At 47.8% G+C, this 20,535-nt stretch overlaps 1 protein-coding gene across 2 annotated transcripts in view; it reads right to left on the bottom strand.

Annotated features, from left to right (window-relative positions):
- Positions 1 to 18,323, bottom strand: part of PRKCB (protein kinase C beta) — a 313,357-nt gene extending 295,034 nt beyond the window's left edge. Inside the window, exons 1-2 of one of the 2 annotated variants that reach the window (XM_065892367.1) lie at positions 17,949 to 18,298; positions 16,894 to 16,925 (exon numbers count right to left, since the gene is read on the bottom strand). In XM_065892367.1, the coding sequence (XP_065748439.1) occupies positions 16,894 to 16,925; positions 17,949 to 18,121 (205 nt within the window). In that variant the 5' untranslated portion in view covers positions 18,122 to 18,298. Of the gene's footprint in view, positions 1 to 16,893; positions 16,926 to 17,948 lie in introns of both variants that reach the window. The other variant, XM_065892365.1, reaches the window with a different exon arrangement.
- Positions 18,324 to 20,535: the final 2,212 nt, after the last annotated feature.

A 20,535-nucleotide genomic window follows, 5' to 3' on the forward strand; every position in this document is an offset into this window, starting at 1 on the left:
CCGTTTCCTCATGGAGGGAAAATGAGACTTATCTCCTAGGGTGCTGCAGACTTTAAATGTGATCATGTGTGAAGCATTAAGCTCGGTGCCTCAAAAATTAGAACAGCTCTTCGGGGAAGTTCTATCATTTCATGGACATGTGTGCTGTGTGTGAACCCTTCCTTCCAAATGATGCAAGGACTTCATGCTTTTCAGCCAGTCCTCCCAGCCCAGCAACTCATGCACCAAGAAATCAGCTGACTGCAGTCATATGACTACCAAAAGACCTCAGAGCGGAAGCCACTTTCTGAATTCCTTATTCAGGGCCATAGCTAAAAATCTACAGATGTGCTAACTCCCTCACTGGACAAAAACAACTTATTGAAAATATTTTCTCCCACTAGGGAATTTCCTCGTCCTGTCAAGCCTTGCCAGTTTCACCCACTGCTGTAGCAAGCACACTTTCCCAGCTCTGAGGGATGAGACAGACCACCATCAAGCACCCCAAACCTGCCTGACCGCTGTTCCCCCTCACTCTGCCAGGGGCCCTCACCCCCCAACCCCTGCACCAATGCTCTCTCCCACCCCAAGCCCTTCACCTTAGTGACTGGGAACTCAGAATCTGACTCAGTCCTGAATTCAATCTGGGCTCTGCAGTTCTCAGGAAAACTCTTTATCCTTACTAAGCCTGTTTCCTCACCTGTGAATGGGGATAATAATAACAGCAGATCTTAGTGGAGGATGAAGATTCAAAGGGATGAAGTTTGTGAAATCCCCAGCTCATCGCAAGCCCTCAAATATTAGCTGTCACTGCCATCACTGTCACAAGCGCCATCTCAACATTCCTTTTACACAATCCTAAACTCAAATCTATGTTTGAATCCTAACTCTATGTAACTTTGGAAAAATTTCTTAATTCTTTGTGCCTCAGTTTTCTCAGCATAAAATGGGAATAATAACAGTAGCAACCTCATGGGGCTGTCGCGAGGATTAAAAGAGTTAATACATGTAAAACATTTAGAACAGTGCCAGGCACACAGTAAGTACTAAATAAACGTCAGCTCGAGTCAGCGGCCTTTGAAAGCCTTATTTGAAGACGTCCACGAAATGGAAATTTCCCTGGCCTGTCTCCCCAGCTAAAAGAGACCGTGCTGGGGACACATACACTCAAGCAGGAACAGGTCTAGCCCAGATTTCATTTTTCTCTTGAACCTGACTTTTTTTGGTCCCATCTGGAGTGCCCCGGCCTTAGACCCCAAATCAGAGAAGGTCAAAAGGGAAACACAATGAGGCCAACTGTCATTTCAGCCCCCACCTATCGAGGACACCGGAGAACAGAAACACACCCTGAACCCCAGCCCTTGGAAGGCCCAGCTGGAAGCTGACCTCAGCAGACTGCCACCCAGGCTACACAGCCCACCTCCATGCCTGCACCTGAACACCTCCTCCTCCCTCCCTCTGTGCTGATTCTGTTCATAAAACGCTTCTTTCTCAACCCACATGATCCCCCAGGAAAACCAGTTCTTTGTCTGCACAAGAGGGACAGCTCTCTGCCAGCACTTGACACAGCGCTGGAACACTGCACCCAAGTGACAGGCCAGGCCAGGCAGCTCCATTTGAACCAATAATTCCATTTTAAAAAACTCTTATCCCACACTTAGAATTCTATTTGGAAAAATAACTCTTATCAGTGATAATGTTTAAGGCTCAAAGATGATCATCAAAATAATCTTGAGATAGTGTGATGGGGTGAGAATAAAATATCTAATTATAAAGAATTCAAAACGATGCATTTATATCATCTCTAAAAATAAATAAAGCCTCAACAGTCCATGGACCTCAAAAGTCAACTTCATGAGCCTCCAGCACCTCTTGTCTATACTTTTCACAATGAATTTCAAACTGTGTTGACCATCACCCACAGTGAGAAACACATTTTACATCTGATCCAGTTCGCACATGCCTATATATATATACATGAAATAGAAGTTTTATGCAACAATACTTATGAGTGTCATGCATTCTATTTTCAAGTTTATTTTTTCATGGTGTTCATGACCTACTAAACTGATTTCATGACCCTCAAATGAGCGATGATCCACAGTTGAAAAAACACATTTAAAGGAATTCAAGAAAACTCTCTCCAGAGTGGAGCTGCAAGGAGGTGTAAAGGTGAAGGTCAAGGCACCTCACGGAGTCCAGGCTTAGAATAAAGAGGGACTCTCCTGTGACTCAGGAGAGCATGGTAGAGGGAAAGTAAGGGGAGGTATGTAAATCCAGGTCTCCTCCCAGGTAGCTAAATGACCTTGGGCAAGCCATTCCCGTGTCCTACTTGGATTAAGGCTCTCTGTAAATGGTATTTCAGTGCTGGAAGATACGGTCTATGAATCTACATAGCAACTAAATCAGTTCTGGGAAGAGGCCAAGGATGCAGGCCCACAGGGTTACTAAGAGTCAAGGAGACACAGTTTGGAATGTTCAACCTCTAAGAGAGAACCGGAAGCATGTTGTGGACCCCATAGAGCATCCCCTAGACCCTACTCACACCTGTAGGACCAGGACACTCCCTGCTGGGAGTGCTGAAGGCCGATGATCCACAGATGCATCCTCCCTGGGACTCTTCCCTTAAAGAAGAAAGCTGCCTTGCCCAAGGTAATGCCAGCTCCCCAGAGCAGCCCACAGCCAGTGCCCACTTGTTGTGGGTCCCCACTGTTCCAATTCTGAAGGGCCATCCCAGCTCCAGCCACGGGATTGGCTTTGGCCTCTATTACAACTATTGCACTGCAGTTTAACTTCTCTCTTCCCTGCCTCCCTCCATCCCTTACAGGTGTTGTTCCCAAGAGCTCCTCCTCCCCTAAGCCACCTGTTTGTAAATCTTCATCTTTGAAGACAAAGCAGCAATGACATTGGCCAGAGGCACAGGAGGAGACTGAAGTAAAAATGGAGCCTTTAGGACACTTCTCAAAGGTATTTTTGAGAATTGTTTTTCAGAACTAACATTTAACAAGCAATCATATGTTCCTTGCATGCCAGGTCTCATTCAATCCACACGGCATCCTAGGAGGTGGGCTCTGTGCTGTTACCTGCATTTCACAGATGAGGAAACCAGAGATTAAAGAGGTTAAGAAAGGCACCCAAGCCCTCGAATGTGCAGCAATGGAGCTGAGGTCTGAACCCATGCCCTCGACCTCATCCCACACCACTGCAGCTCTGTGATCACACGTGCCGCACTGGATGACACGGATTCACTCACGTCTGTTTCTTTCTCAGATCTGTCCCTCCTCGAGGACAGGGGCCTCGTGCTATGAATCTTAAGCACTTAGTGTAGTGCCAAGTCCACAGCAGGACCCGGGTGGTAGTAATGACAATACTTGGCGGTGTATTCAGTAGTGATGGTGGTATATTCGGTAGTGACGGTGGTGGTTTTCAATAGTGATGGTGGTAGTAGTCAGTGTTTCATGTGCACTAAGCCTGGGCTGTGCCCTTTACGTAAAGCATTTGGCCCTTTCACTTCCCGATGACTGGAGTCCTGTCATTAGGTGTAAGCGGTGAGCGCTCACTCGGGACCTACCGCAGATTCAAGGTCAGTCCAGCAGATGCACTCTGTACTGGAGCTAAGCAGTCATGAGGGCCACGTTGAAACGGGTCTATTCGGTCCCCAAAAATGCCACATGGTATATGCAGCTTCTCCCAGCAAGAGGAAGAGTCTCTTCCCCCCTCTCTTTCCTCCTTTATTTCTGGGATGGGCTTGTGTTTCCCTTTCACTCATAGAATATGGGAGCGATGACACTATGCAAGTTCTGAGCCTAGAGTTCAAGAGGCTGGGCCCCTGCTCGTGCACTGGGAATGCACCCACCACCACGTGACCAAGCTTGGGCCAGCCCACTGAAGATGAGAGACCACCTGGAGAAAGGCTCCAGGTGGCCCAGGTGTCCTAGCTGAGGCCCCAGACACGGGTGAGCCCAGCCACGAACAGCCAGTCCTTGCCTAGACCAGAAGGACCACGCAGCTGAGCCCAGCCCAAATTACTGACCCACAGAAACAAGAGCAAAATAAAATGGTGGTGATTGGAAGCCACTAAAGGTTTGAGGTGGTTCGTTAAACACCAGATAATTGTGTCCGGTCAAATTAGGTGTTCAGTCAAACATCCAGAAGTAGAACTACCAAAAGATTCTTCCGTAGGAGAGATGACAAATAAGCAAAAGACTTTCCCAAAAGAAGGAACCGGGTGAGCTTATTCCTGACTCAAATCAAAGCGTTTGTGATGTCCACTGACAACCAGAAGCAGCAAGAATTCTGACTGGCTGGAAAACTGGAAATTCTGACAAGAACCAGATTGTTCTACCAGCTAAAAGTAAGAAGAGCGTCTCTTTATTTCACTCTAAGCAACACAAACAGACTGTGTTCTCCCCCTAACATCCCCTCCTATGTTTGATAAGATAAAGAGGTCTAGAGTTTCACCTCTCAGGTTTAAAGAAGTCAAGCTAGAGGTAAAATTGGATACACCAGCTCCAAGGAAGTCAGAGGAAACCATGGCTTTGCGGACTAGAGTAGGGTTTGCTGTTCTCAACACTTACCTGTTTTCTTTTGCTCCCGAGCTGGTCAACACGCAGTTGACGCAGCCCTGTGCCCAAGCTCCGGCCACGAGAATGTGAGCAGAAGTGTTATGTGTCCCTTCCTGGCTGAAGTGGCTCTGAAATGAATGTGCTTTCTTGTGTTCCTTCTCCCCACCCACCTGCCCAGTGGAGAGTCACCTGGAGCCCTGGATGACTGGGCGGGAGGCTGCCTGACCAGCATCGCCTGCAGTGGTCTGTGCCGTGAGTGAGAAATAAATCCCTTCCTCTCAAGCCAGAGGTTTCAAGGCTTATCTGTTATAGTAGCTTTCATAGATTCTGACTAGTACCTTAGCAAATGGAGAATGTTTTAAATGCAAGCCCTAAAAGCAGTTTACGAGCTCAAGTTTTCCTGGTATTAACAAAGCTACATTACTGGGTGGGAAAACTGTCGGAATGTCCTGGCTTCTTTGTTCTACAGTTTGCAACCGATGGGCAACATTGAAATGCGAAGCAGATGTCCCCCCAAAAAGGCAAACAGCACCATCCCTCAATGGGTGACTGCAGAAGGTGCCTGTCTCCTGTACAGATTTCACTTCTGTGTGCAAAACTGAAAAAGTCCCCACTAACATTTCTCAGATTCTCAGGGACTTAAAACTATGTACTTTTTTTTTTTCTTAGCCACGCCCTGTGGCTTGTGGGATCTTAGTTCCCCAAGCACGGCTTGAACCTGGGGCCTCGGCAGTGAAAGCGCAGCGTCCTAACCGCTGGACCGCTAAGGAATTCCCAAAACTCTGTGCTTTTTAGCTGTTTCTGTTAAAGTGGAATACACATAACAGAAAAGTGGGTACATGTCTACAGCTCGATGGATGGTCACAATCTGAATCCACCATGTAACCAGCACCCAGATCAAGAAACAACATCGCCAGCACCCTAGTAGCCCCTCTCAGTCCCCACCAGTCCCCCTGTGGGTAATCACCATCCTAACTGCTATCGCCTATGATTACTTTCACCTGTCCCTGAACTTCAAGTGCATGGAATCATACAGAACGTACTGGCATTTTAGCTCACAGGTTGTGAGTCATCTATGCTGTGTATAGCTGGAGTCTGTCCATTTTCATTGCTGTATAGTATTCCATTATGTACCCACTATTCTACTCAGATGGCCATTTCAGTAGCCTCCAGTTTATATTACGTCAAAGGTAATTATCCTCACTCCAGTCCACCAGGGTCCCAAAGAAGGGACTTCAGTGGAGAAACTTTATCTTCACAGTGAAACATGGCCAAAGCCTGTGCCCAAAGTTAAGACTGCAGCATTCGCCTACTTCTGAAAATCACTTCTCAACAGGCTTTAATGAGGGCAATTTTTTTTTTGGTTCAAACAAAAATGACCAGAGCTTGTAAACTAGCAAGTGATACACTCTTTATAAAAATCACAGATCAAGCTATACCAAAACTAGCACCAAAAGCCAAATCCAATGACTCCCTCAATGGAGTTATCCTCCCCCATACCATTCACTCATTTAAAAAGTATCTATGAGCACATACCATGTGCCAGGTATAGAGCCAGGTACTCCAGAAACAACAGGAAATGAGACAGATGTGGTCCCTACTCTCACGAAACTTACATTCTTGTGGGGAAGACAAACACCAAACACTCAAATAAATATACAATTAGGAAATGTAAAAGTGACAAGGGGTTATGAGACTACAAGGGGGAACGTGATTTGGAAGATCAGGGAAGGCTTCTCTGAAAAAGTGACATTTGAGCTAACTTCTGAAGGAGAAGTAGGAGGCGAGTAGGGGAAGAGGAAAGGGAAGAGAGATTCAAGCTGAAGACAGAGCAGGTGCAAAAGCCCCAGGCTGGGCAGGGCTGTGTCCTACTGAGAAAGACCACCAGTTGGGTCTTCAACCAGAAAGTGAAATGCAAGTGGAAGCGTGGTACAAGGGGAGGACTGTGAAGGCCCAGATCAGGCAACCTTGTAACTGGTGTTAAGGATTCTGGACTTAACCCTGGGAAAAAGAGAGCCAGCCACCAAAACACAGACCTCTAACCAAAATAGAAAATGGTCCCTCACCACCCTATATGCCAATCCTGCATCCCTAAGTGTACTGGTGGCCCAGATAGACTTATTAATGCCCCCAACCATACATTTTGCCACGCACAAAACAAAATCCAGATAACTATCAAAATTCTCATTTGCCGCTTTGCCTAAACTGTAAAGAATGATGCCCGCCCCCCCCCCCCCCCGTCTTTAGGGAGGGAAGGTCTTCAAAATAGGGCTATTCCATAAAACTCCATCACGACAAGAGACAGTCCTGCAGGGCTCACCCTCTACCTTCACCCACATTATTAGCTAGCTTCTTCAACCCAAAAGAGCACATGAACATCCCACGCAGAGACTGAGGGGACCCCCAAATTTTAAAGGTGAACTGGTCAGAAATCTATTTGAAGTTGAAACGCCATCAACACGTTTCCAAAATGAAGCAGCAGGTGGGGCAATCACAGATTTCAATTCAGCTTTCTGAGGTTTCCCACAAAATTAAAGCATCAAAACCCAGGAAATTGTAGCACAGAGAGCACTGCGCTCACCCATGTTCAAATCACGTCTCTGATGGCAGCTGATCCCTCCTCCCTCAGATCCACTGTCAGTTTCCCTGCGTGCTCTTGGCCACGGCACGTAGGCACATTCATTCTCGCATCATGTCCTTGACTCAGGAGCATTCATCCTGCCTCCCAAGACTGTAAACTCAGTAAGGACAAGACAGTGCCCAGCCCTAGAAATCATGGCAACGGCCCTGTTTATCAAGTACTCACTGTATGTCAGGCAAGGTGCTCAGGAAACACCTGCCGTGTGCCCTATAAACTAGGTTCTGTCACCGCCTTTGTCCTCTGGAAGAACCACAGGTTCAAAGAGTTTAAGTAACATGTTCAAGGTCCCATAGCAAGAAGCCAAGACTTATACCCATGCCTTTCTGTCTCCAAAGCACAAATTCTTCACCACCGGTGCAGCATGTGCTCAATAAACACGAGCTGGGTGCGTGATAGCAGGAGAGAAGGAGAAAAGGAGTGGGAGGATTCCTTCTAGAGAAAAAAATCGCTTCTGTGGCCCTCTACGATGAAGGATGCAGTGAAGAGCAATATCCCTATTGTTAGAACCATAAAAATAACCCAGTAACCATCTCCCAAAATAGGACAATCAACAGTATGACTGACACGAAAGTCCAAACGTCTCTTTAGGATGTGAAAAACGGCAGCAGCCCCTAGATGCTCTGGGAACGCTCCCCCGCTGCTTCTAAGTGGTCACTTCCGCTCCTCTTACCTGACTTCCAACCCTACCAGCCTGGAATTTCAGGATCTGAGTCACGGCAATTATGGTTTCAGAATGCATCTCATGCTCTTTTTCAAACATTTGGCCATTTCACTCACCCACACACATCCCGCACGACAGCAGTGACAACAGCCACTTCCTAGTCACTACGCTGCCTTCACGAGGTCCAGACCCCCGACAGGACGTTCCCCTCCCACCAGCTCATCCCTCACACACCCTCCTTCCTGTTCCCCGCATGAGCCCCTTTCTCTCCTCCCGGGCTCCACTTGTGCTGTCCTCTGCCCGAAACACCCTCCCCGGCCCCCGCCCCCGTGTCGATCTGGGAACTCCTACTCCTGCTGGAAGATTGTTCCCAAATGTCAGCTCCTGTGTGGAATCTTCTCCACCCCTCCTAGGAGTAAGGACGTCATTCAAAGCTTTTTCACACCCTCGGTGTAACACTTCTCATTTATGTACCAGAAGTAATTGGCCATGTGCTGTTCTCCCCTCAAAAGACGAGGGAGATTTTCAAGGGCAGGCATGGTGTCTTATTTCTCTCCAAAGCCCATATTGGAACCTGACATTATACAATATATTTCTTCTAAGTTACTTGTTAATTGCTATTCTTCTACTAAAATGTATTAATTGCTATTCTTCTACCAAACGTCTCTGAGGGCAGGGATTCTGTCTTGTTCACCGCTCTAGTTCCAGTGCTTAGAACAGTACCTGATACATGGTAGGCACTCAATAAATATTGACTGAATGAATGGACAGATGGACAGATGGCTAGATGGATGTGGAAATGGATGGATGGATGGATGGATGAAGAGATGGATGATGGATGGAAAAACAACTGGGTGGACAGAGGAATGGATTGGTGGGTGAGTGGGAAGATGGATGGATAGATGGATGGTTGGATAAAGGCAGGAGCATGTTTCACCAGCCCAGGGTCACAAAGCCATGGAGAAACAAAGCCAGGAGAGGAAATCAGGTCTGTTTGATATTTGAACCTTCATTCTCAGGCCCCATTTTTACTGCCTATCTAGAAGCCCAAAGTTTGGTCACTGGCCAGTGGCAAGGTAAAGGAAGAGTCTAGAATCGCCCCCAGGAACATGGTTACTGTTGAGCAAGGTTAATTTCCATTTACTTAGCAAATGCCAAGACTCAATAAGGGGGATCAGAACCCTCCTAGTCTGGGTCTGAGTTCCCCTTCTGACCGGGTAGGGCAAATTTCTGCATGTGGGCTGAGGGAAAAAGAGACCTCCAAGAGATACAAACAAGCAGGCCAAGGACAATGAAAAGGTAACAACAACAGCAACAGTAACAACGGTAATATTAAAAGACTGACACGCCTAAATAAAGGCTACCGTCTCTTCCAGAGCCTGCGGTTGCTGTGCTTTTCAACCCTCTGCAACACAGAGCTTCCTTCCAACACCAAACATTTCCAGGGAAGACACTGAACTCCCCTTCCCTACTCACAAGGAGGAAACGCCAGTAGGAAACCAGGCCCAGAGGTAGAAAAGCATAAGGCTCAACGTTAGGTAAAAGTGGGTGACTGGTAGAAACGAACACATCTTTAAGTTTCCTAATTCCCTGTAGTCCCTTTATAATAAAAACAATAAAGAACATTTACGAAGTACCCAGATTTGCATTAGAGAGACTGAGACTTTCTCCTTGAAGGAATCAGAAAAATGGAAAGAGAATTGACAAAGGATCTTTTTCTACGTGTGAGTCAATGCCGCTTATTGTGAAACTACTTAAAAATTATCTTCCAAATAAGAGAAGACACGCTGCCTAAACCAATGGAATGAATGGTTGCAGAAAATCAGACACGGACCCAGGATGAGGAAGGTATTCAGGAGAAAATGCAAGGAATCCTGTGCCCCTGTAAACTGGCTTTCAGCTCACAAATGCCTTTCACTGATAGATTTTGCTCTCTCTCTGTTTTTTAATTGAAGTAGAGTTGATTTACAATGTTGCGTTAGTTTCTGGCGTACAGCAGAGTGACTCAGTTATACACTTTAATATCTTGTAATAAACTATAATGGAAAAGAATTTCTGTGTGTATACACATATATATGTATAACTGCTCTCTCTTTTTATTTATTCTCAGTCTATTGCCTCAGGCTTGCCCCTCCACCTCTGAAATGATCTGATTTTTCTCCTTTAGAGCAGCCACCTCGAACTGCAACCCCTGAACAAAAAGGAAGTCAGCTCATTATGAGTTATTAGCTAAGAGGAGATGACGTTCTCTGTCTGTCAAACTGAGAAAGAAGCCATCTTAACATAACTGTCTAATTCTACTAAATATTCATCTTACTTGCAACCATGGCACAAATAAAGATTCAGGGCTTCTCCACAGAATGTCACAGAGATAAGACCTCCTGCGCATCTTTATCCAGGTTATAAGCAGCTTCACAATACAGATTTTTAGCTCTGGCTCCTTGACAACTCAGACTTTCTCCAATTACCTCAAAGAATGAGAAGTTGTCTGTTTTTTGTTTTTTGTTTTTGTTTCTGTGCGGCATGTGGGATCTTAGTTCCCTGACCAGGGGTCGAACCCGAGCCCCCTGCATTGGAAGCGCAGAGTCTTCACCACTGGACTGGCAGGGAAGTCCCTGGTTTTTGTTTTTAATTCCCAGGCCAAAGAATTCCCTGACTCCACCCCAACCCTTACATAGGTTAGCATCCCCTACACATTCCCATAGCACCCTGTACATTTCCTTCTAAGTACTTAACAAGAGTGAAATTAAATATTGGTGCAATGCTTTGTAGACTGTCTCATCTCCCCCATTACACTGTAAGCTCCGCGACAATAAGGATCCTCTCAATCTCATTCACCCTTGTATTCCTGCCATCTAACATAACTCCTGACACAGAGAGCTTAATGAGTGAATATTTTTTGGAAGGATGGATGGATGGACAAATGGAGGTATGTGGTAAATATACAAATTTCCTACCAGATTGTCAAGCAGCCATCACACCTCCAAATACCACATGTAAACATTGTGATTTTTATATACTCTATAAAAAAGCTATCACACAATTTCAATGGAGAGATAGGATGAGTGAAGTCAAAGACTCCTTGAGATTAGATCAAATGCCAAGAATAAGGGACCAAGCTTTTGAACACATCAGCCAGAGATGATGAACTGTTCAGCTGATCCCCCTCCCCACCCAAGAATTAATTGGACTGCAAAGACAAAAGACCAGAGGATTAAAAACTGTACTTAATAATTTAACGACCTGTAGCTGAAAAGCATCAAAAGGAGATGCATAATCTCAAAATTGTGACGTACTGATCTATTTGCGTGTGTGTGCACGTGTGTGTGTGCGTGTGTGGAGAAAGAAAGAGACAGACAGAGGAAAGAGGACCCCAACAGCAAGAACGTGTACAATTTATTTTCAAACCTTTGGTTTACCTTTTGACCAGTTAACTTCTCTATATCTTTTTCTTTATTGACCCAGATACACTATAAACATGCTATATCTGGTTCTGGGCAGTACCTGAAGTATCACTGGTACTCAGAAATAATATATTTTTTAATGAGTTTCTAATAACTGGTATATCATATCAACTAGATTTTCAAAGGTCATATTTTCCATATTTACTTGGAAAGGCATTCTGTTGCCCAGTGACAAAGCTTCAAGCTTTCTCTGAGTGTTCTACAGCTCAAAAGGAATTGGCTGTTGCCTCTTCAACAAATCAACCCTCCCTCTTGCTAAGACCCAGCATTAACCTATCCTTAAAATTTTTTTATTTCATTTGGGACTTTGAGCCCCAAATCCCACTTCAGGTGGAAAAAATTAAAAAGTCAAACCAACAAACACAAATTTAAAAAGCCTCTGCCTTTTATCCACATGGAACCCCCAGGACACATTAAGAAGAGCCAAGAGATAAGTGGAGTCTCACTCACAGGCCTCTGGGATCTGCTTCCGAGAAGGGAGGGAAGTGGGATAATAGAGGCCTGACTGCACACAAAAAAGGCCCTGTTTATGATCCTACTGAGAAAGTTCACCCTGAAATTCAGGATATCATAGTTCCTAGGGAAAAATATGCCAAAAATAAAATGAACCTTCGATTCATCTTTGACTACTGTTTCTAAAAAGTACATATTCTAATCTCAAAGTGTTAACTAAAGACTAAAATAAACTTGTATCCTGTAAAGTCGATGTTGATGAAACTAGCAATGGTTGTATTCATGCAAGACTTTGGGGATTTTTAAGAATAATGTCTATTGGGCTTCCCTGGTGGCGCAGTGGTTGAGAGTCCGCCTGCCGATGCAGGGGACGCGGGTTCGTGACCCGGTCTGGGAAGATCCCACATGCCGCGGAGCGGCTGGGCCCGTGAGCCATGGCCGCTGAGCCCGCGTGTCCAGAGCCTGTGCTCCGCAACGGCAGAGGCCACAACAGTGAGAGGCCCGTGTACCGCAAAAAAAAAAAAAAAAAAAAAAAGAAGAATGTCTATTAGAAGGCTTAAAAAAGCACAGGGAACTATATTCAATATCCTGGGATAAACCATAATGGAAAAGAATGTGTAAAACAAGAATGTCTCTATGTGTGTAACTGAGTCACTTTGCTGTACAGCAGAGATTGGCACAGCACTGTCAATCAACTCTACTTCAATTAAAAAAATAAAATTTAAAAAAAGAAGGCTTAAAAACTTGTTTTCTAATCTATACAAGAAAGGAAAGAGCTGGTTTACTCATTATAGTCATCAATGCTAGGTCTACATAGTCAGAAAATTAGTGCACTGGGGTTCTTCTAGAGGGTCCATGGCAAGTTTAGATTTTTCTCACAAGAAGGGTGAAAAAAGACAATCTAAACAAGCTGGCTCTCTGGGGCTAGACTCACTGGTGTCACTTAAAGTCTATGAAGAAACATACCAAAGAAGAAACCCATCTAAATACACGAAAGAGACATAGTCATTTAATGAGTTCCCAAATTAACTCTCTCCTCTTTTGACACAGTTTCCTACAGCTAATCAAGTAATAATGATCATCTCACTTAGAGTTATCGATAGTGGATATTTCTCTTGTACCACCTCATTACTCCTCACCACAACCCTATGAGGTAGGTACTATTAGCCCATTTCACAGATGAGAAGACCGAGGCCACTACAAATGGATGACTTGCCCAAGTTCACACAGTAAGTAGGTGGCAGAGCACAGATTCAAACCCAGTTCTGACTCCAATCCCATGCTAGGAATTCTGAATCCCTATATTTTATTGTCTCCCTATTTTTAATTAAGTGACTTCCTTAAAAAATTTTTTTTTCTCTCTGCCCAACTGTAGAAGTTTCTTTGGGCAAGAGCCTAATTCCACCCAAAGCCTTGTCTTAATTACAATGACAGCACAAATGTTGGTCCGTGGCTCCTCTAAAGAATGCCACAGGGCTTCCCTGGTGGCGCAGTGGTTGAGAGTCCGCCTGCCGATGCAGGGGACACGGGTTCGTGCCCCGGTCCGGGAAAGATCCCACATGCCATAGAGTGGCTGGGCCCGTGAGCCGTGGCCACTGAGCCTGCGCGTGCGGAGCCTGTGCTCTGCAACGGGAGAGGCCACAGCAGTGAGGGGCCCGCGTACCGCAAAAAAAAAAAAAAAAAGAATACCACAGAGAGAAGTCTGCCTTGCTTATCTGAGCAGTCCTATTTCTAATCCAGAATTTAGGGGGTTTCATAATAGAGATTCTCAGCTCCAGTCCCCTGTCACCAGAGACATCCTTAAACTACCTCACAGAGAATGGTTTTATAGAAAATACAGAGCGGAAACAAAAAGGGAGAAATTATGTAGCAGTCAATCTAGAGTTCTGTACAAAAGCAAGAAAGTCTATTCTTAAACTCCCCTGAGCACACAGAAATCCACAATCTCCCATGGCTTACGGACTTCCCATCCTTCCTCTCTCAAGCCATCTCAGCACCCCCAATTTCCATGGCAGCACCATAGGGCACGGGGCTCAGTGGTTTCTTTGCCTTATGATCATCCTACACAACTCCTACCCAAGAAAGGCAGGGACTAGATCCTCTTTCCACTTCTACTTTTTTTTTTTTTTTTTTTTGCAGTACGCGGGCCTCTCTCTCACTGCTGTGGCCTCTCCCGTTGCGGAGCACAGGCTCCGGACACGCAGGCTCAGCGGCCATGGCTCACGGGCCCAGCCGCTCCACGGCACGTGGGATCCTCCCGGACCAGGGCACGAACCCGCGTCCCCTGCATCGGCAGGCGGACTCTCAACCACTGCGCCACCAGGGAAGCCCTCCACTTCTACTTTTGAAATGGAAACCCCCCCACCATAGCTTTTATCTGGGAACATGGCTACCTGAAATTAACCTTACATTTCCCGCATACTCCTTTGCAGCAAGGTGTGGGTATGTGATTAAGTTCTAGCTAATAGCATATAGGCAGAAGTAAGAGGCAACTTCCAGGACAGTGAGCATGTGTCCTTCACCTTTCTGTACCTTTCCTCCTCCTGCTGGCTGAAATAAGGCTGTGATGACTGGAGAGTCCAGCATCCTTCTTGGACTCTGAAATGATTTTCACTCCTGGGATAGTAGAGCAGAAAACTGACAGGAACATAGCACCTTGGGCTCTGAACTTCTGACTTTGGTGAGAGAATAAACCCGTATGTATTTTCTATAACATACTGATCCCGTTTTAATTAGATTCACTTTAAGAGGAAAAATGTGGTACAAAAATGCTCAGATAAGGAACTCCTCTCTGATTTCAAAACCAGTCCCAGGTAGCTCTGAGCACATCTGAGGAAGCATGAGATCCTAAGCATCTCGATTTCAAGGGCTGTCAATTTGCCCCTTCCCCTCTCTCGCTCCTTCTCACTCCAGCCCAAATGGAATTTACTACCAAAGCAGTGACACAGGGCGACCAGCCGTTCACAGCTGGATTTAGACTCTCACCTGGCAGCCAGTTCCATAGCAAAGCAACCCTGCAGAGCCAGTCTCCTCTCACACCAGCTGCCCCACCACTGGGTTACTTTGGAGACAATCATAGGAGCTGATACTTTCTGAGTGCTTAGTCTGTGCTGAACTCTGGTCCAAGCACCTTATATACTGTAACAACTTGGAGCCACTCGGCAATTTTTTAAGGTAGGTATTGTTACATGGACCCATTTTATACGCAAGGAGCCTGAGGTACAGAGAGGCTAAGTAAAATGGCTGGGAAGTCTCAAGTCAAGATTCAAACTCACAGTGGTAGCCTGATAGCCTGTGCACATGTTCACTACCCTACACTGCCTCTCAGGAAGAGGAGAAAAAGGCAATAAAAAAAAAAATTTAAACATGCCTACCTCTAAAGCTGCCATATTTCATTAGAAACTTTAATTCTGCTTTACTCACTGCACCAGAAAATGCCTACCATTTTCCTGGCTTTGAAAAAACAGATCTGCTGTTTCAGATGTGTCATTACCTGCACACTGAGAAGTTAACTTTCCCAACCGTTAATAACTGCAGAGCAGGTGGGACAGGAAAGCAGCAATAAAAATGTTCAAAAGTCACCCCTGACCTCAACAAGAGACAAAGACAGAAACCGATTCATGGAAGTGAGAGGTAACCTCAAAGATCTTCTACGTGTCCCCACACTTCTAAGGCACCCCTGGCATTCTGCTTAAGGGGTCAAAGTTCTAGAAAACAATCCAACCATGTGCACCAAGGCTGAAATTATTGCCATTTAAAGGAACGTGGGAAGTCCTCTGGTGCAGTGCGTGAAACTGGGGCTCCAAACCTTGGTAAAAGAGGGCAGGGGTTGGGGGTCTACGAGGCTCACTGGCTGAGCGGGCTCTGCCCAGATCTCAGGTGAGAGGTCATATAAGTCTCCGAAGAAACCAGTGCCACACTGCCAGCACTCTACATAACTGACAGTGCCACTCACTCTCATCAGGGATCACTTTACTTTTCTCTGGAGGGTGGAGGTGCTACAACAGAACTGTCAGTCAGTGCTAAGTCACATCTCAGACTCTTTAACATTCAAATGTTTTCTTCCCCTGATCTAAACCCAGATCGCCAGGGCAATCAACTTGCCCCTAAGACACTCCCCAGAAATGTGCTATTTCTCACCAAACTCAACCACCTGGACCTGGTCTAAAATGGGGGAAAGGGGGGACCTTCCAGACCAGAGGTTGCAAACTCAAATGCCTTACAGGGGCCAAAAATGGGTGAAGCAGGCCTGGTTGGGATCGACTGAGACAAAATGGTGCAGCACGTGCACCGTGTCCACAAAAACTGCTGCTCTCAGCTCCAAATGATGGTTCTAAAAAGAAAGTGGGACCAATGCTCAGCAAACTTGAAGCTGCAAAGTCAGATACTTTGTGAAATCTCCCAGTTCTAAAATGTTGGCATCAAATTCAAAACATGTTTGACACCCTAAGGGCTAAACAAAACTACAGATGATTTGGCATCTGGAGAGCAAATCTGCAACCACAGACGGCCGAGTCACCACTAGGTTGGGCATCCCTGGCTAGGGTCAAGGATCTCAAACCCGATGCAAAGATCCAGGTAACCAGTCACTTGGAGTCCTTCCTGTATCTAGCCAGAAGAGAGAAAGGGCAATTTAAACCAGGATCTGAGAAGCACCCCAAATGGAACCACTTCTTTCAGAGAGGGAGGAGGCCCAGGGGACAACCACAGTCGCCTTCCTAGGGGATACACCATCTGCAGAGGCAGGGGCCACCTGTAGAGACCTCTATGAGGCAGGGGAAGTGGAAGAACACATGAACAGGAATTGGGGGGGGGTATCTCAAGAAGAAGTGGCCAGGCAGGATAGGTTCAGGAGAACCTATTTTGACTCTTCTGATGCTGGTTAGGGAGAAAGGATGGATGTACATCCTTGGCCAGCTGAGCCTCCCAGCTCCACTGGTCCTTCCTGGATGGAGCATCTCTGCCCCATGTACGCACACCACTTTTAAAGACCTTTCTGTGGTGAACTCCTAGTTTGGGAGGTCACTCTGACAAATGTAATTCCTTCACTCTGCCTATCTCAGTCACTTCCAGAAAGTCTTTTTCACCTTCTCCTCCGGCAAACAGCATCCTTAGAACCCCACAGCCTACCTTGGCACTGGAATCCTTGCTTCCCGAAGCCCCTGCAAAAGCAGAAGGAGACATGTCAGGCAGCCCGAGGGGCCCAGCCACCAGTTAGTTCCCCCCCAGAGTCACCCCACTTCCCCCTGCTCCCCTAGCCCAGGTGCAACCTCCCAGCCACAGGCGGGTGCCCAAGAGTCTTCCGCCTCTGGGGGGGAGGGGGTAGGTGGGAGCTCAGCGGTAACCTCCACCTCCCCTCAAAAGGCAGAAGAGAGGAGGCTGCGACCACCAGGTGGCGGGGTAGGGGGGAGCGTTTCCGTCTTGGTGGGAGGCGGCGGACAGGCGGGAGTTCTGCCCACAGAGATGCCCTCGGGGAAAGAGAAAAAGACGCATTGAGTGGGAGGATGGGAGAGCCCCCGCGGCGATGGCATTCCCTGAGGGACTGGAAGGGAGCGAGGACTCCCCATGCCTAGAGGGACCGGGGAGCGGAGAGTCCCCGCAGTGATGTGAAGGGGGGAAACTGAAGAGTGGAAAGGGGAACCCAGGCCCTCAGGGAGAAGCAAGAGATAACACGGGGCGCTGCCCCCGGAGACACAGAGGAGGAGGAAAGAATGCCTCATGCCCGCAGGGAGACGGAGAAAGGACACCCAGGGCGCTGCCCCCAGAAAGGAGGGAAGGGATGAGGGTGCCTCGAGCCCGGAAGGAGACAGAGAGATAGGGAACCCCGCACGAGAGGGCACTCGAGGCGCTGCCCTCCCGGGGAGGGACAGCGGAGCCCTGAGCCCTGTGAAGAAAGGGCGCCCGCGCCGCGACCCCTAGGCGCTCCGAGGCAGCTGGGAGGAAGAGAGGGCACGAGGCACCGCGCGATCGGCTGTCTGGGACCCCGGGGAGCGGGAAGCCGCAGGACTGTCCACGGGGGAGTCCGGGACAGAAGGGTCCGGAGCGGGAGCCCGGGATCTGGGGCCGCGGCGGGGCTTATCCTCCCTCGGAGGCGCGGGGGGCGCGGAGGACGCGAAGAGGGGGTCCCCGCGCGCGGCGCTACCCTCGGAGCCCCGGGAAGGTGCCCTGAGCCGGCGCGTTCTCACCAGATGAAGTCGGTGCAGTGGCTGCAGAAGGTGGGCTGCTTGAAGAAGCGGGCTGTGAATTTGTGGTTCTTCACCTCGTGCACGTTCTTCTGCCGGAGGGCGCCTTTGCGGGCGAAGCGCACCGTGCTCTCCTCGCCCTCGCTCGGCGGCGGCCCCGCAGCCGGGTCAGCCATCTTGCGCGCGGGGAGCGGGAGCCCGAGAGGTGCCGGCCAGGGGCCGCGGTAGCGCGGGCTGCGGGCCCGGGAGGCGCGGGAGAAGGCGGCCGCTCTGCCGCCCGGGGCCGCGGACGCTTCCCCTGCGCCGGCTCTGGCGGCCGCGGCGCGCGGAGCTGGGGCTGTCACTCGCCCAGCTGCAGCCACTCGACCAGCTGCGCTTGGCACCCCTGGCCCCAGCTGCGGGGGAGGGAGGCGGAGCCGCGGGAAGACCCCGCCTCCCTCATTTGCATCGCCCCCAGGCTCCGCCCAGAGCCGCCAGCTGCTTTACATACTGGCACCCCGAGGCTGCCGGCCTCCCAGAGAAGCGTTCTCAGCCGCAGCGCTGCGACGCGGGGACCGCAGCCAGGGACCGCCAGACCTGAGCCTCCCCCGCTACCTCGTCCTCGGCCTGGGTTGCATGAAGGCGATGAGCACCTTGGGTGCGCCCCGGGGGAAACGAGAACGGGGGCTGAGGCCTGCGGGGGTAGAGGGTGGAAAGGGTGGGTGCGACGGTTTCCACCCAGGCCTCTGCAGAGGCTGGTACCCATCCACCCCGTATCCGTGCCATTTGTCATTCTGCACGCGTCTCCTGGAGGGATGGGCTACCGCTGTCACTCATTCGGAAAGGCCTGTGGCTCCACACACTTACACACACATACGCACACACTACTGCAGAGGGAGGGGAGGGGCAATCCTTACTTTATATATACACATCTAACTCCACCACAAAGACAATTCTTGGCTTTGCTTGCCTGACCATTTAGAAGAAAACTCCCTACCTTCTGTCCATCCCCTCCACAAAGAGACTCAGTTTCCTCAGCTGTGATATGGGGTCATTAAAGGGCGTGGGGAGAAATTTAAGAGGCCAGTATTTCCTCAACTTTCATTCATTCTTGACCCATCTTCACAAATGCTGGTAATACTTGTGCACCATCTAGAAAAAAATCTCTATCTAGTTTCTGAGTTCAAATAGCAAGACGTATCCTTACTATGAAAATCTCTCCAGATGCTGCCACTTGCCCAAAACACCAGCATCTGAGGCCTTCTTTTGTTTGTTAAGGGAGATTTACAAATTTTAGAGAGATGTTAAAGACATTAACATCCAACTGGGACTCTCTCCTGGATGGAATCTGAAGGATGGAAAGGTAGCCAAAAGAGTAATAATTGTCTACGTAAACAATGCTGTGTGATTTAGTGTCCCGTCCACACACTGCATCTAAATGTCCCCCCACCATGCCCCACACTCCAGGAACACATTGCTGCATTAGACTATGAACTCCTGCACTAGACCTAGGCTCTGAGAGCAGGCTCTGCTCACCATTGTGTCACCTTGCACCTAGCTCTGTGCCTGACACCTTCTCAGAGCTCAATAAATATTGGTTGAATAAGTGAGTAATTGTGTGAACAAGTGAGTGAATGAAAACTTAAAGGACATTACCCCTACCCCCAACCCGTGTCCAGTAGGTGTTCAATAATAATAAACATCAGGTGCTAAGTGGGTGTCACAGGTACTTGCAGTGTCTTATTTAGACCTCCCAACAACCCTGTGTAGGTCTAGTAACTTTCATGATGGATAAAGACACGGAAGCTCAGAGTGTTTAAGATAGACCCCCAAAGTCACATTGTTGTTGAGTGGTGGTTAAACCTGCCTAAGTACAAAGCATACTGGTGACAAAAGGGTGAAGGAAGACAGGATGGAATTGAACCAGCTACACTGAACTTCTGCCTAATGAAGCTCAGGTCCTACTAGGATGATTTTGCCTGGAAGCTGCTGAGTCTAAGTCGTTATTAAGTGGCATGTGGAGAGCAATGGCTGTCATAATAGAATGTCCTTTTCCTACGTAGTAACTCAAAGGAAACAAGGAAAAAATAGCATTCACTTTTAAGGTTGACTTGTTTGGGAAACTGGACGTGCCTGTCTATTATTAGTCCTTTAAGAGGCCCCATCATCTCCCAGGGAAGCTTGTGAAAACATCCCAGGAGACATTGCTGCTGAAGTAGATTTTCTTTGAACTGATGAGCTGGAAGCTTGAAGCCCACATCCTGCCTTTTGAACCAAGAGCTCTGGATGACTTTGGTCTGTAACAACAAACAGTACCTCATGGGGCCTGGGCCTAAAGATGCAAGGGCTGGTAGATCCTGAAGAACCACTCAATTCCTGGAGGGGCTGCACCATCTGAATGTGAGGAACACAGTTCCCATTGGACCCAGATTCTATAGGGCAGGGGTCTCAAACTTGTGGCCCTTGGACACATTCTTTTAGCCAGCCCAGTGAACATTTATTTTTTGGTTCACCTTGGTAGAATTTCACCTAAATATCCAGATTCTGACTTCTCTAGGAAAAAAAGTTATGATTACATGGAGCCTGCATTCCTCTACTTCCTCATTCATTT

This window comes from Phocoena phocoena, chromosome 15 (assembly GCF_963924675.1).
Source record: "Phocoena phocoena chromosome 15, mPhoPho1.1, whole genome shotgun sequence".
NCBI classification, from domain to species: Eukaryota; Metazoa; Chordata; class Mammalia; order Artiodactyla; family Phocoenidae; genus Phocoena; species Phocoena phocoena.